Source organism: Neofelis nebulosa, chromosome 4 (genome assembly GCF_028018385.1).
Source record: "Neofelis nebulosa isolate mNeoNeb1 chromosome 4, mNeoNeb1.pri, whole genome shotgun sequence".
Lineage (NCBI taxonomy): Eukaryota > Metazoa > Chordata > Mammalia > Carnivora > Felidae > Neofelis > Neofelis nebulosa.
The window spans coordinates 148,458,535-148,473,074 of NC_080785.1; the positions used below are offsets into that span (position 1 = coordinate 148,458,535).

Genomic DNA, 14,540 nt, shown 5'->3' on the forward strand with positions numbered 1-14,540 from the left:
TGCCAGTTGCCTCCTATGAGCCCTCACTGCTACTGCTCTCTGGGCCCAGCACGTCCCTCTGTTTGACCAAGCCCTCTTGCCCTTTCAGGCACAGCTCAAAAACAGCCCCGGCCAGAAAGCTTCCCTGATGCCCCAGCCAGAAAGATCTGACCCCTCCCCCTGAATTCTCCCGGCCCGTTTTTTCCACCTCAGTGGGCCTGGTATCACTCTTGTGTTTTCCTGGAGAGGGACACTGGGGTTCTGAGAGGACAGTGGTTATGGCTCATTCACCTTCATGCCCCCTCCCAACGAACAGCACAGGGGAGGCGGTGACTCTTAAATAGAGGCTGTTTTGAAGTGAACCACACTGAGCATGGCAGGTTACCCTCTTATCTCTGCACAAGTCAATGACCAGAGGAGCCAGCAAAACCAGGGGCCTGGGGCTGCTCACCCTCAACCCATGGGCAAACCCTGGGCCCCCAGTGCTGCACTGTACACCCTTTCCGGCCTGGAATTTCTCCAAGACCCTCACCTAGGCACTGCCTCCAGCCCCTGCTGCCCTGCCCACTGACCCAGAGCTGAATCCTGACAGCAAACCCCTGCAGCCTGGACAAGCCTGGGGGCAGATCTCAGGACTTACTTTGCCTGCTTTAAGCAGACAGACTCTCTCAGCTCATCGAAGGAGATTTTCCAGGGTGCCTGAAGAACTGCCCTTAAGCAGTGCTTCTCGGAGCCTGGTGCACTGTATCAGAACCATCTAGGGTGCTGGTTAATGCATATATTCCCAGGCCCACCCCAGCCTTCTTGAATCGGAAATGCTGAGGAATCAGCATTATCAATAAACACTCTAGTTTAGTCCTGGTTTGGAGTCTGAGAACCATACTGCCAGGGTCAAATTCCAGTACCACTATTTACTAGCCCTTCGGCAAGTCCCTTAATTTCACTGAGCCTCAGTTTCCTGGTCTGTAAAATGGGGATAATAATGGTGCCTACCTCGTGGGGCTGCTGTGGGAGTAAAATGAGATCATGAAAGCGAAGTGCCCGGCACAGTGCCAGCATGGGGTCAACAAATATGGACTATTAGTCGCACAGCCACGTTCTCATGTCCGGGACTTCTGAATGAGGGGAAGAGCCTTGAGGTTTTCCTGTGGGGAGGGGCCCTGGGGGAGGTCCTCCAGGCAAGCAAGAAACCTTGGTAGAGCAGGGCCCTCACCCAAGACACCTGCCACCTAGTGGCTGGTGTATGGGACCGTGCCCAGCTCTGTCTCCACTCTGCAGAGGCCAGGGGCACCACTTGCCCTAGCTTCCCCCCTGCCTCGCCACCGCCTGGCAGCCCCCCTCCCTGCCTGCTGCCTGGGGAGCCTAGCTGGCTTGGCGTCAACCCTGGCACTCCCTCTAGCTTTGTAATAAAATAGCCTGTTTGGTTGGGTCAGCTTTCCTTGGCAGGGAGGCCACCTGGCACAGAGGGCAGGACGGAGGGGGGAAAGCCTGGGGAAACAGATCCTTCAGTGACTACTGATTATAGTCTGGTGTCCTCACTGGTTCCTCAAACCAGGTGACCCCTGAGAAAGAACGCTTCTTGTCTTCCTGCTTTTCCTAGAGTTTCATCATTCATTTATCCATGCATTCACTCATTCAATAGCAAAATGTCTAATGTGTGTCAGGCACTGAGGCTTGACGGTGATCACCAGGATTGGCAAACTTTTTCTGTAAAATAGCAAATATTTTCAGCTTTTCAGGTCACACTCGTCTGCTCTTGTAGCAAGACAGTAGCTGTAGATAGTATGCAGACAAATGGGTAGATGTGGCTACGTTCCAGTAACACTTTATTTGTGGACACTGGAATTTGAATTTTATATCATTTTCATGTGTCATAAAATATTCTTCTTTTGATTTCCCCCCCAACAGTTTGAACGTGTAAAAACGATTTTTAGTTCACAGGCTGGATAAAACAGTCAACAGTCAGCAGATAGCCATTCACCATCCGTGAGCTTAGCCCTCCACACAAAAACCGTGGGGTATGCCATGCCCTGTTGGTGCCAATGCTGTTAAGAGAGGAAAGTCCTTTGGAGAGGCTCAGCACGGAGGTGAGGGAAGCCTCCAAGCCCACTGCCGCTCAACCACTGCAGCCCTCCCAGAGTCCATCCCCTCAATGCCATATAAGTTCCCTGTGGTTTAGATATGCAGACTCTTAGGTCTCCTTTGGGACTTGCAGCTTTTTTTTTTTTTTTCAAGTTTATTCATTTATTTTTGAGAGAGAGAAAGCACAAGTGGGGGAGGGGCAGAGAGAAAGAGGAAGACACAGAACCCGAAGCAGAGTCTCTGAAGCAGGCTCCAGGCTCTGAGCTGTCAGCGCACAACCCAAAGCAGGGCCCGAACTCACAAACCATGAGATCATGACCTGAGCTGAAGTCAGATGCTCAACCGACTGAGCCACCCAGGTGCCCCTGAGACCAGAAGTTTTTCAGGGCAGGAACATCTTCAAGCATTCAGAGTCAGAAAGCATCTGGGTTCAAATAGCAGCTTGACTGCTCCCTAGCTGAATGACCTTGGGTGAGTCACTAACGTCTCTGTGCTCCATTGTCCTCCACCCATCCCATGAGTTGTTGAGGGGATAAAGGAGTTGAAACACGCATGTACAGTGCATACGTGAGTGCCTGACATGGAGCCAGTGGTCAGTGCTCATTGACACTGAGCACAGTCCTTTCCCCCACCCACCCCAGCACCCAGTATGGCTCTGGGCACAAAGTGTGTGCTCAGTCTCTCCTCACTAAGTGCTGACTTCCAGAATGAGAGAAAAGGCCTCCAACTCCATGCCCGGGATCCCTTGGGGTCCGTATCCTGGACTCCCATGAGGCTTTGCCCTCCGGACTTCACTTGGAGCATTTCCCTTTTGGCTTCTTTGCCCCCAGCAAAATGACCTCCTTGTCCCTCCTAGACCAGCCCAGCAGGTTGCCCAGGGTTAGGAGTATGTGGACATGAAGAGCTCTTGGTTGGTTCTGCTTCAGGGATGAGCTATGGAGGAGGTGGCTGCTTGGCTGGGGATAAAGGGAGCAGGAGCCTACCTTGCCTGCCAGCCCAAGGTCCATGGCGGTGGACAGCCTGCCCAGGTCAAGCCCTTGGGCATCTCAGCCATTGGGCCAAATACCCCAGCCTCCTAGCATTTTTTTCCCTCCTCTCTAGGTACACTCCTCTCCCACGTGTTGATTTACTCTGACTTCCAGAACAGCATCCTCTCTCCCCCTCCAAAAACCTCTATTACCTTATTTATTTCTTTTTTTCATAACACTTATCACTATGTGAAATTTTATTTTTATTTATGTTTTTAAGTGTCTATTTATTTTGAGAGAAAGAGACTGCAAGCAGGGGAGCAACATAGAGAGAGGAGAGAATCCCAAGCAGGCTCTGCACTGAGCCCCATGTAGGGCCCAAACTCACAAACCTTGAGATCATGACCGAGCCGAAATCAAGAGTCAGACGCTTGAGCAACTAAGCCACTCAGGCACCCTGAAATTTTATTAGGAATTTTTCGGTATCCCTTCCACTAGAATTTAAGTTCCTTAAGGGCTAGACTTTTGTCTGTTTTGTGATTACCTTTGCAGAACAGATGGATAGATAATCTCTCTTATTTAATAGGTGAGCATACTGGGGCACCTGGGTGGCTCAGTTGGTTAAGGGTCTGACTTTAGCTCAGGTCATGACCTCATGGTTCGTGAGTTCAAGCCCCGTGTCAGTCTCTGTGCTGACAGCTCAGAGCCTGGAGCCTGCTTTGGATTCTGTGTCTCCCTCTCTCTGCCCCTCCCCTGCTCATTCTCTGTCTGTCTCTCTCTGTGTCTCTCTGTCTCTCTCTCAAAAGTAAATAAACATTAGAAATTTAAAAAAATTGGTGAGCATACTGAAGTCACCAGGTTAGTGAGTAGCAGAATGAAGATTCAGGGCCAGGTCTGTCTCATAGTCAAATACATTCTGAACCTCTACCATAAGACAGAGCTTGATGAACCTGGCAAGATGGAGTGGTGGAGGAGAAGGCATAGGCCTTGAGTCCCATAGTCTGCTTCCAGCAGCAATAGCAGCTATAACAGGGCAGGAGGCATTTATGGAACTCCTAGGAGCCTTCTCCAGCACTGCTGCAGGAGGCAAAGTCAGGTGGGCTTCACTCTTGCCTTCTTGAATTCAGCTCATGGGCTGTTTAGACAGAAACACACATTCTAGCCTCTTCACTGCAAAGCAGACTGCGCTAGAAGCTATAAAGTTCACAAAGTGCTTTCCAGGTGCTGTCGTAGTCTGCTTAGACTGCTATCACAAAATACCATGGACTAGGTGGCTTAAACAACAGGAATTTATTTATTGCAGTTCTGGAGGCTGGAAAGTCCAGGATAAAGTGCTGGCTGGTTTGTAGATGGCTGCCTTCTTGCTGTATCCTCACATGGCAGAGAGACAGCATTCCTATTCCTCTCTCTCATCTCTTCTTAAAAGGGCACTAACCCTATTCATGAGGGTACCCCACTCATGACCTAATTACCTCCCAAACGCCCCACCTCCAAATACCATCACGTTGGGAATTAGGGCTTAAACAGATGAATTTGGGGAGGGCAACAACATCCAGTCCATAGCAGGTGCTGACTGTATTACTCGGGAAATCCTGGACAATGGGGTCTTGGAGAGTGGTTGCAGGGGGAATGCCATCAGAGAAGGTGCCTTGGGCAGAGGGCAACAGTAATAAAGGCCAATGAGAGAGGGCCTGTTTGAGGAATGGTAAGGGCTCCGATGGCTAGGCCTGGAGAATGCTGGGGAATGGCGGTGATGGTCTGAAAGGTGGTTCAGAAGGTAGGCTGGGGTCAAATCACAGAAAGCCTAAAAGAGACTGGGAAAGTGCCCTCCCTAGGGATGCATAGTAGATAATAAGAACAAGGACAGAGCAGCTGATGCTGTGTGTTGGGTGCTTTACGTTTTACAAAGCAATTCCCAGCCATTCTTCTGCTCTGTCCTCACAGCTGGAACATGCGAGCAAACGCTGCAAGTTTAGGATCAGGAGCCCAGGGTCCGCTCCACTGAGGCAAAAGTTGTGCAGTCTTGAACAAGTCGTCTTACATCTCCACTGTCTCCCCTTACTCCTCTGACAACAGGACCCAATTCTCACAAGTTTAGGAAGGATTACACAAGAGCACACACGTGAAAAAATGCTGCACTTAACTTCTGGTCCTCAGTCCTTTCTTTGTAAAACAGGGACAATTCCTGTCCTGCCTCATTTAGGGGGCTGTGGCGCAACTTTGTAATCAAGGCCAAAAGGGAAGAATCTTATTAACAAGGCCGGAGAAATCAGTGTTTCTTGGTTAGCAGGCTGAGAGCCTCAGGGAAGAGGCTTTGGGCTACTTTAACAGCTTCTCCTAACTTATTTGGGACGGGGAGGGATAGGCACAGAAAATGCCTAAGCTCACACAAAAGGGAAAAGAGATGCGGCGCAGGAACACTGACGTCACTCAAGCCGCTCACTTAAAGGGCCAGAACGTTTCTTGCTTCGTCCCCGCCGCCCCCAAATCACCAATCAGAGAGCGAGCCGCCCCATGACGCTATCTCCCCGCGACTAGGCCGGCTGGCGGCGGCGGCGTTTCCTGGTGACCGAGGCGGGGCGCCGAGGAGATGGGCAGCCGAGAGGTGCTGGGCCAGGCGGCCCGGCTGGCCTCCTCCGGTCTGCTCCTGCAGGTATTCTGCCCGGCCGGCCGCAGACCAACCCGCAGTCCGGAGGCGCGGGGAGGCGGCCCTGGGGCCCTTGAGAGCGCGCTTCGGGGCACACCCAGTCCCGGCGTGGACCCCCACTACTGAGGGTTCAACAGGAGACGGTGGCGGCGGAGAACCGGCACCTGGGCAGGAGTTCAGAGGCCTGGCTGGGAGACTACAAACAAGTCATTTTCCTTCTGAGCGTTATATTTCCCATATGGTAGTAGGACAGGGTTAGGTCAGGTGGCAGGGGCGCCTTTGGTGCTCTAGAATTGGATATTTTTAAGGCAAGGAGTTCACTCTCTCCTTCCCCCACCGCTGACCCTCAAACATCTTCTTCAAGCTCTCTGACTCTGACTGAGTTCATAGAAACAGTATGGCATAGCTAAGAAAAAGATACCTGGGCTTAGGCAGCCCTAGATAGGAAACCTGGTTCTACTACGTGCTTTCTGCATGAACCAAGACAAAGGATTTCTCTTGCTAAGCCTCAGCTCCTCATCGGGAAAATTGGGGTAATAATAGTACCTAGCTCATAAAGTTTCTATGAGGCTTGACTGAAGTCATTCAGATAATTGTATTTAATGCTGTACCTGGCTCTTGGTGGGCACTTAGTAAATGTTAGCTGCATTTTCCTTCTGGCTATGTGACCTTAGATAAGTCACTTCCCCTTCCTGGCCCTAATTTTCATCATCTGTCAGTTAAGGTACATACCAGTTGGTCCAAATGGTGTCTAAAGATTCTTTTAACACTAGGAGTTAGTCATTCTAAGTGGCTCAGTTCAGCCCTTATTCAGAAGAGTCCTGAATCCACCCTTCCCCTATATTTTAGAGGCAGCATTTCACTTGGATATTAAGAGAGAGAACCAGGCACATGTGAGCTCAGGTTTGGTCCTTGTCACTTGGTAGTTCCCTGCCCTTGTGAAAATTGCTTTACTTTGAATATCAGTTTCCTCATCTTAAATGAGAACATTAGTGCAACCTCATGGGGTCATTAGCAAAATTAGATGACATGCCTGTTAAGTGCCTGGCGCATTATAAGTACTTAGTGAATGTTAGGTATTTTTATTATAGTAATAAGGATTTTCTTAAATGGTCATTATAGGAATGGAATGAAACAATTTACATAAAGCATGTAGAAGAGTTCCTTGCACAAGTCATGTGCTTAATAAACATTCACCTAACCCTAAATTAACTAAACCTTGAAGGTACCAAGTTTTTTCTTCTATCCACGACATAAAAAACTGAGTTCATTGCTTTATCCGCAGTGCCGATTGTTCAGGCTTTGATGATACCTTACGGCCCAGATTGGCTTCATAAAAAGAAAACAAGTCTTGGGGCGCCTTGGTTGCTCAGTCAGTTAAGTGTCCAACTCTTGATAGTGACTCAGATCGTGACCTCGAGGTTATGAGGTCGAGCCCCGTGTCGGGCTTTGTGCTGACAGCATGAAGCCTGCTTGGGATTCTCGCTCTCTGCCCCTTCCCTGCTCGTGCGCATACAGACTTTCTCTCAAAATCAATAAACATTAAAAAAGAAAGAAGGAAGGAAGGAAAGGAAGGAAGGAAAACCAGTCTTAGCAGAAAACACAATGGACTGGGAGTCAGGTGGCCTACCATAAAGTCAAGCTGGGTCATATGATTATTATGTGACATTGGGCAAATCACTTTGCTCTGAGTCTTAACTTGCTTCCTGTGCATTTATCCAATTGCTTTTAAGGGTCAAATAATTAACAGATGTGAAAGCTTTTTTAAAACTGTAAAGTCCGTTACAAAGTTAAATGAAGACTGTGTTGCTAAGGGCCACTTACATGGAGCAAATACTGGGTCGCATGAACAACATTAGAGCTTCATTAACTTGGCCCTTTCTTCAAACCAGTTAGGTTTAGACCATGGTAACTTTGACATTAAATTTGACACTAACTGTATGTACGTCATTTTTTTAAAAACAGCCATAATCTAGGCTTCCTAAGTGTTTTAATCTGGTCTTGGATGTAGTCTCAAATTACAATGCAGACACTTGAGGTAGCTTTGCAATTACATTGTATCCTGAAAGAATTTGAGCTGGCCATAGTGAAAGTGTTAATTCCTTTCATCTTTTTTTAAAATTTATTTATTTTGTAAGGGAGAGAGCTCATGAGTGGGCAAGGGGTGAGGAGAGAAGGACAGACAGAATCCCAAGCAGGCTCCACACTGTCAGCGGGGAGCCCCAGGCAGTGCTCAACCTCATGAACTGTGAGATCATGACCTGAGCCAAAATCAAGAGAGGCTTAACTGACTGAGCCACCCAGCGGCCCCCATGCCTTTCACTTTCATTGTCAAAAATGCTTTCACCTCTAAGGTCTTATTTGATGGTTGTTACCAACCCTGTAAGATAGGTAACCTCATTTGACAGGAGGAAATTGAAGCTTATAAGAGTTAGGAGACGAAGGGCTTAGCAGCTAAATGGTGATTTGAGACTCTCAGCTGAGTGGTTTTTCCATTCAGGGCTCCATGAATTGGCTTCAAATGTCTAAATTTGAGTAAAAAATTTGATAAGTAGGTATGTATCTGCATGTTTCTAAGGAGAACTTTTCATCAGACTCTCAAAAGGCCGCCTTTGACTCCATATTGTGATATCTTGGCTTTGGAGACCTTGCTGCTCTGTGACACTTCAGGGACAGTGTTAAACTGTACTCTCCCTTTTTGGTCATACCTTTCCCTGGAGATTTTTAGACTGTTGTGGTCCACTGGCATATTTTGATTGAGTCTTTCAAATTGCACCTGTTCACAGATAACTATGAGAGATTTGTCATTTGCTCTGGAGCACACTGTGGAGTACACCTGTCATGCTTCCTGGATGCAGACAGGGGCTGAGGTTTGCACCCCGCTCAGCATCCCCCTTTAGCATCCCCACTTAGCACCCTGTTCTCTGTCTCATGGAAGAATTCTTTGCTCAGGTTTGAATTGACAGGTTTGAAGTCTTGGGATATATCCCTTTCAAATGGTAATAGCTGGAAAGAGATTGAATGTCATTATCAGAATCCCCAGATATTGCTAGGCAGAGAAGAGAGATTAGACCCTGTGATTCCTGGAGATTCTGCCATTCCCTGCAGGCTCCCACTTGCTAAGTGTGTGCTATTTTTCAACAAGCTGGAGGGAGGGCCAATGTGAAGCACTGACTAGAATTCTCTGTCTCCTGAAGTGCCTGACTTTGAGCCCAAAGTAATTCACTGACTTGTCAGGCCCTCCCTCTTATCAGTAAATTTGAGAGATTTCCAAGTGCCTTTGTGTGCTGTTCTACCATTGCACAGAAGTGCCAGGGGACCCCTCCAGGAATGAAATTTCAGCAGAAACAGACAGGTGGTATGTCTTCAGGAGGGTCTCTATGGCAGAGCTGCTGTACATCAGTGTGTTATTAGAAAGAGCAGCCACATTGTTTTCATTTCAACAAAATAAATATTCCCAACATAATTTATTCTCATGTATTTTTCTTCTTTGTCTGTAGGTGTTGTTTCGATTGATCACCTTTGTCTTGAATGCATTTATTCTTCGCTTCCTGTCAAAGGAAATCGTTGGCATAGTGAACGTGAGGTAAGAAGGGAGTACCCTGGCATTGCCCACAGCTCACGTCCCCAGTCAGGGCACCTGTGTGTCACCCTCAGATTTTGGAAGCAGGGGCCTTTAGTGGAAGTGGAGTGTTCTAGCAGTGGGCTGAGGAAGAGCACGCTGGGATGGGGGAATGAGCAGGCAATGCTACTTTTAATGGACCCATGGAGTGTTTTCCATTAGCAGCCTCCAAATGCACATTTCTCTGCCAGCTGTTCCAGTTTGTCTGCTCTTAGAACCCAGGAAAGGAGTGGGAGTAATTCATTGCAAACCCTGTCTCAGGTATAATCCTGTGTTCTTGTCCTGCTGACAGCACAGGAAGCAGGAATCCCGCGGCTGGTGAGGATGTGCTTCATAATTGCAAGGCTGGAGCAGCCTGCCTTCCCTCCTCGGTGACTTTTATAATTGGAAAATGGTGGTTAGGGTGACAGTGTGCATCCTTGTCATGAGTCCCTTGGCAGCTCTTAGAAAGCTGCTTGCTTTGTCTTTTAGACTCCATTTGTTCCTTCTACTCTCTTTTCTGTTCAAGGGCACCCACGCATATTCTGTATTCACAAATGACACAAAAGTCTATGAAGTGATGTGAATGCTCAGGTTAGCTCAGCTTCTCAGGTGTATCTTCATGTCCTCATAAACAAGACCATATGTTCCAGACAGCATTTTACATCGAATACCCACCAAATGTATGCTCTGGACTCCATTTTCAGAGCTTAGAGAAGGTTCTCAAACTTTGATGGCAAAGGAATCATCTGGGGGAGTTTTGCACTAGGTGGGGCTGAGAAGGGGTCCAGAAATCAGGATTTTGACAAGTTCCTTAGGTGATTTTGAAGCAGGGATCATATTTTGATAAATACTGTTTTAAAAGTGGGAAGGGGGGCACCTGATTGGCTCAGTGGGTCAAGTGTGTGACTCTGTGATCTCAGGGTTGTAAATTTAAGTCCCATATTGGGTGTAGAGATTACTTAAAAATAAAATCCTAGGGGCACCTGGGTGGCTTATTGGTTGAGCATCTGACTTCAGCTTGGGTCATGACCTCATGGTTCGTGGGTTCGAGCCCCACATCAGGCTCACTCACTGCTGTCAGCACGGAGCCTGCTTTCTCTGTCCCCCCCACCCTTTCTCGGCCCCTCACCCACTGGTTCTCTCTCTCTCTCTCTCTTTCAAAATAAATAAACTTTAAAAAAAAATCTTAAAAATAAATCAAGCAAGCAAGCAGGAAGGAAGAGGACCAAATCTCTTAGGTGTTCAGATTTGAAAGCAGTTTGGGCCTCTTGCCATCTGGTCTTCCCCAGATTCTCAGGTCTCTGCTTTGACAACATTTATCTGGCCTGCCCTCTGCTTAACATACAGTTCAGTCTCCTCCTTCCCAATGTTGGACAGAAGCACTGCATAGCAGCATGGTCCTTGGACATCCTCAGAGAGACCTTAGCCCAGCTAAGGTCTGTCTCCACGGCTGTCTCCATTCTGACTTCATCACACATGGTCTGTTGATGAGGGAAAATCTCAGCTCTTACTCATGCAGGTGCAAGAGGGTCCACCTAAATATTGCCCACCCGGGAAAGATGGCAGACAAGCCTTGCTGACCTGGGCTGCAGCGGCCTCTGTAATGGCCACCAGCCTATTGCCTACTGCCTATTGCCTTTTGCCTGTCCTGAGATGCTTTTGGCCAGCTTTTGCTGCCACTCAGAGCCTCAGCTTCTCTCATAAGAGCTCTCATTGGTCACCAGTCTCAGGGTGACCAAGAGGTCCCCTTGCTCTGTGTGGTCATATCTTGTCCTTTTCTCCTATTGTCAGAGCCATACCTCTGCCTACAGCCATGAGGCCTTAGGCTTTGGGGGCCACTGTGGCACTTTCTATCCCGGATATAATGCTCTATAGGCACACACTCAGGTGTCCTTAATTTGGTTCCTAACTCTGTTGTTCAAATGGATCAGACTAGTACGCGGACCCTGTAAAAACTCACTGCCCTTCACATCACCACCAGTGATTTATGATCAAGACTTTTTCTTTCTGTCGCTGGCAAAATCTCAGAAATTCTCTCTATGAAAAATAATTAGAGTCACTATTGATTATTTTTTGTTAATGTTTGTTTATTTTTGAGAGAGCGCGCAAGAGCGAGCGGGGGAGGGGCAGAGTGAGTGGGGGGCGGGGGGACTGAGAAACCTAAGCAGGCTCCAGGCTCTGAGCTGTCAGCACAGAGCCCAATTCAGGGCTCAAACACACAAACCACGAAATCATAACCCAAGCTGAAGTCGGAAGGTTAACCTACTGAGCCACCCAGGCACCCCCATTATTGATTTCTGCTTTTCCTTTAAAGGCTAACACTGCTTTACTCAACCACCGTCTTCCTGGCCAGAGAGGCCTTCCGTAGAGCATGTCTGAGTGGGGGTGCCCAGCGAGACTGGAACCAGACCTTCAACCTCTTGTGGCTAACGTGAGTTGTGCTTTGGCAGGAGAACGTGCAAAAGCAAGTGTCGTAAGTGTTGTAAGTTAAACAGCAACACTTGCCCAAAGCTGAATTGTCTCCAGCCTGGGTTTCTGGGGCCTGGGCATGGGACAGGAAGGAGAAGGCATCCAACATCTTGGCTGTTTCCTCTCTGGATGGCCAGGAGCCAGGAGGAGGCTGTGGGTGGGGGCTTCAGGGCCAGGTTTCTACCCTCTTGGGAGGTTGTTTCTGCCCTTCCTGATGCCCACTCTGGGCCCCAGTGGGCCTGTGCCGTCTTCTTTAGTCCTAATCTTTCCCCCTCCCTGTGGTCTTTTCTGAGCTTTTAACAACCACTTAGCATTCTTTGAAAGCCTTTTAGGGCTTTCATTATCTCTTTCTTCAATTTTGTAATGTTGATTTCAATTCTCAGCCCTTGAGAATATTCTTGAAGATCAAGTACATCAGCTAAAACTTGTAATGGCCTTTCTGCAGTTAGATTCCTGCAGGGAGGGCTGGCACTTGAGGTTTTTTCTCAGTGCTGCCTTCCGTAACTCCTTCTTGCCTCATGGAAATGACTGTCATGAGGCTGGTAGGTATTCATTTTATTAGAGGATGACTGTTGGCTACCCAGTCATATTTAAGTGCTCTGTGGTGCACATGCTAGGGGACACTGTGCACTGGACTGTTGCTTATTTGGGTGCAAGAACTGACTGTATACTATATTTTAGTCATTTGTGTGCAAACAACAGGCACATACTTGCCAGGAGTTTTGTTTATCTCGTCAGTGTCACACTGTGGATAGGAGCATATACTTACGAGTTAGATGGGGATTGGGCCCTGCTTCTGCCCTTGGCTAATTGTCCATGACCTTGGCCAAATTCCCCAGTGCTTGTCAGCCTTAGTTTCCCCATCATTTCAATGGGGTAATAGCAGGATCATTGTGAGGGGTCTGTGTAAAGGGGGTAGATCTGAGTGCCTGGCATGTAGTAAGTGCCTTAATAAGTGGTAGCTATTTTTAAAATTCTATTTCTTTTCTGTTCAATGTTACTATTTTAATATATATATTTTTTATTTTTAGCATATTAAAAAAACATTTTTTTTTCTTTTTCTAGGGTCCCCCTGGGTATGTTTTGGTCCTTGCTCCTGGGCTGGGTGTGGTTACAGTTGCTGGAAGTGCCTGATCCTAATGCCGTCCCCCACTATGGAAGTGGAGTGGTGTTGTTCGGTCTTTCGGCTGTGGTGGAGCTTCTGGGAGAGCCCTTCTGGGTCTTGGCACAAGCACAGATGTTTGTCAAGCTCAAGGTCAGCATGCCTTCTGCTCTAGTGGGAAATTCGAAGAAGGGAAAGAGTGGTTTCTTAAAAAGATTTTCTAGGAGTGATGATTTTTTTCAGATTTGCATTTAAAAAGAAATTTGGAAAAAGGTAACATGATCAGTTTAATTCATTCCCTTGAAATTTGGCAGATGGGCTGGGCTTAAGTTTACATCTGCTATACTATTAATGCAAAAACAGGTTTGCTAATAGGGAAGTTATTCGCTTAGATAAGAATTTAAGAGGACTGTGAAGGTTTTTCAGATTTTCCTAGTGATTCTATTTTTAATTGTGTGCTAATATTAATTTTTCGTCTTTTAAAATCTGTTGTTTAATATGTACAAAAGAATATATGCTGTATGTGTAAATCTTTTTTTTAAGTTTATTTATTTTTGAGAGAATAGGGACAATGTGAGTTGGGGAGGGACACAGAGAGGGAGAGAGAGAGAATCCCAAGCAAAGAGCCCTATGCGGGGCTTGAACTCACAAACCGTGAGATCATGACCTGAGCTGAAATCAAGAGTCAGACACTTAATCAACTGAGCCCCCCAGGCACCCTGCTGTATGTGTAAATCTTAAAGCATGATAATACTGAAAATCTATGAACTTACCACCCAGCCCAACTAGAACATTGTCATGCTATGTCTAACCACATGCCTCACCCCCATTGCTGGGGTAACCACTATCCCAGGTTTCTATTTATCATTCCTGTGCATCTTTAGTTTTTAATAATGTAAAGTGCACCCTTTACTACATATTTGCAGGTGATTGCTGAGAGCCTGTCGGTCATCTTCAAGAGTGTCCTGACAGCTTTTCTTGTGCTATGGTCGCCTCACTGGGGGCTATACATTTTCTCTTTGGCCCAGGTAAGGGTTATGGCTTTTCACTTTTGTATAATCTATGTTTCTCCATTTGATTTTCTTCTTCTTTTTTTTTAAGTTTATTCATTTATTATTTCTGAGAGAGAGAGAGAGAGAGAGAGAGAAAGAAAGAAAGGGAGGGAGGGAGGGAGGGAGGGAGGAAGGGTGAGTGAGCACAAGTGGGAGATGGGCAGAGAGAGAGAGGGAGAGACAGAATCCAAAGCAGGCTCCAGGCTCTGAGCTGTCAGCACAGAGACTGAGGCGGAGCTCGAACTCTGACCGCGAGATCATGACCTGAGCTAAAGTCAAAAGTTTAACTGACTGAGCTACCCACGTGCCCCTGATTTTTTTCTTCTTGTTCCCGTTACTGTGTGGTTTACATTTGCAGTATTCATGCATGTGAGGCAGGCTGGAAGCTCTAGTAAGATGGTCGTGACAGTTCTTTTCTTTTGGCTGTCCATTCTACACCATGTGCTGATGCTACTGATATCCCCAGGGGCCCCGTGAAGCCCCAGCACTCGGCCTCATTGTCAAACATAACAACTCCTTTAGATGTTCTGTGGGCGAGCCTGTACCAAACTCACCTTTGATTGTCTTACTGTCTCATGGAGGAGGGAGAAAAGCAGTGAGGGAGTGGGGTGGGAACCAAATTGCATGTGCGTTTTTT

At 47.3% G+C, this 14,540-nt stretch overlaps 1 protein-coding gene across 1 annotated transcript in view; it reads left to right on the top strand.

Moving 5' to 3' along the window:
• The first annotated feature begins 5,556 nt into the window (after nt 1-5,556).
• RFT1 (RFT1 homolog) overlaps nt 5,557-14,540 on the top strand; it is a 38,428-nt gene continuing 29,444 nt past the window's right edge. Inside the window, exons 1-5 of the mRNA XM_058726573.1 lie at nt 5,557-5,682; nt 9,177-9,262; nt 11,595-11,711; nt 12,815-13,004; nt 13,778-13,879. Of these exons, the coding sequence (XP_058582556.1) occupies nt 5,620-5,682; nt 9,177-9,262; nt 11,595-11,711; nt 12,815-13,004; nt 13,778-13,879 (558 nt within the window). The 5' untranslated portion in view covers nt 5,557-5,619. The remainder of the gene's footprint in view (nt 5,683-9,176; nt 9,263-11,594; nt 11,712-12,814; nt 13,005-13,777; nt 13,880-14,540) is intronic.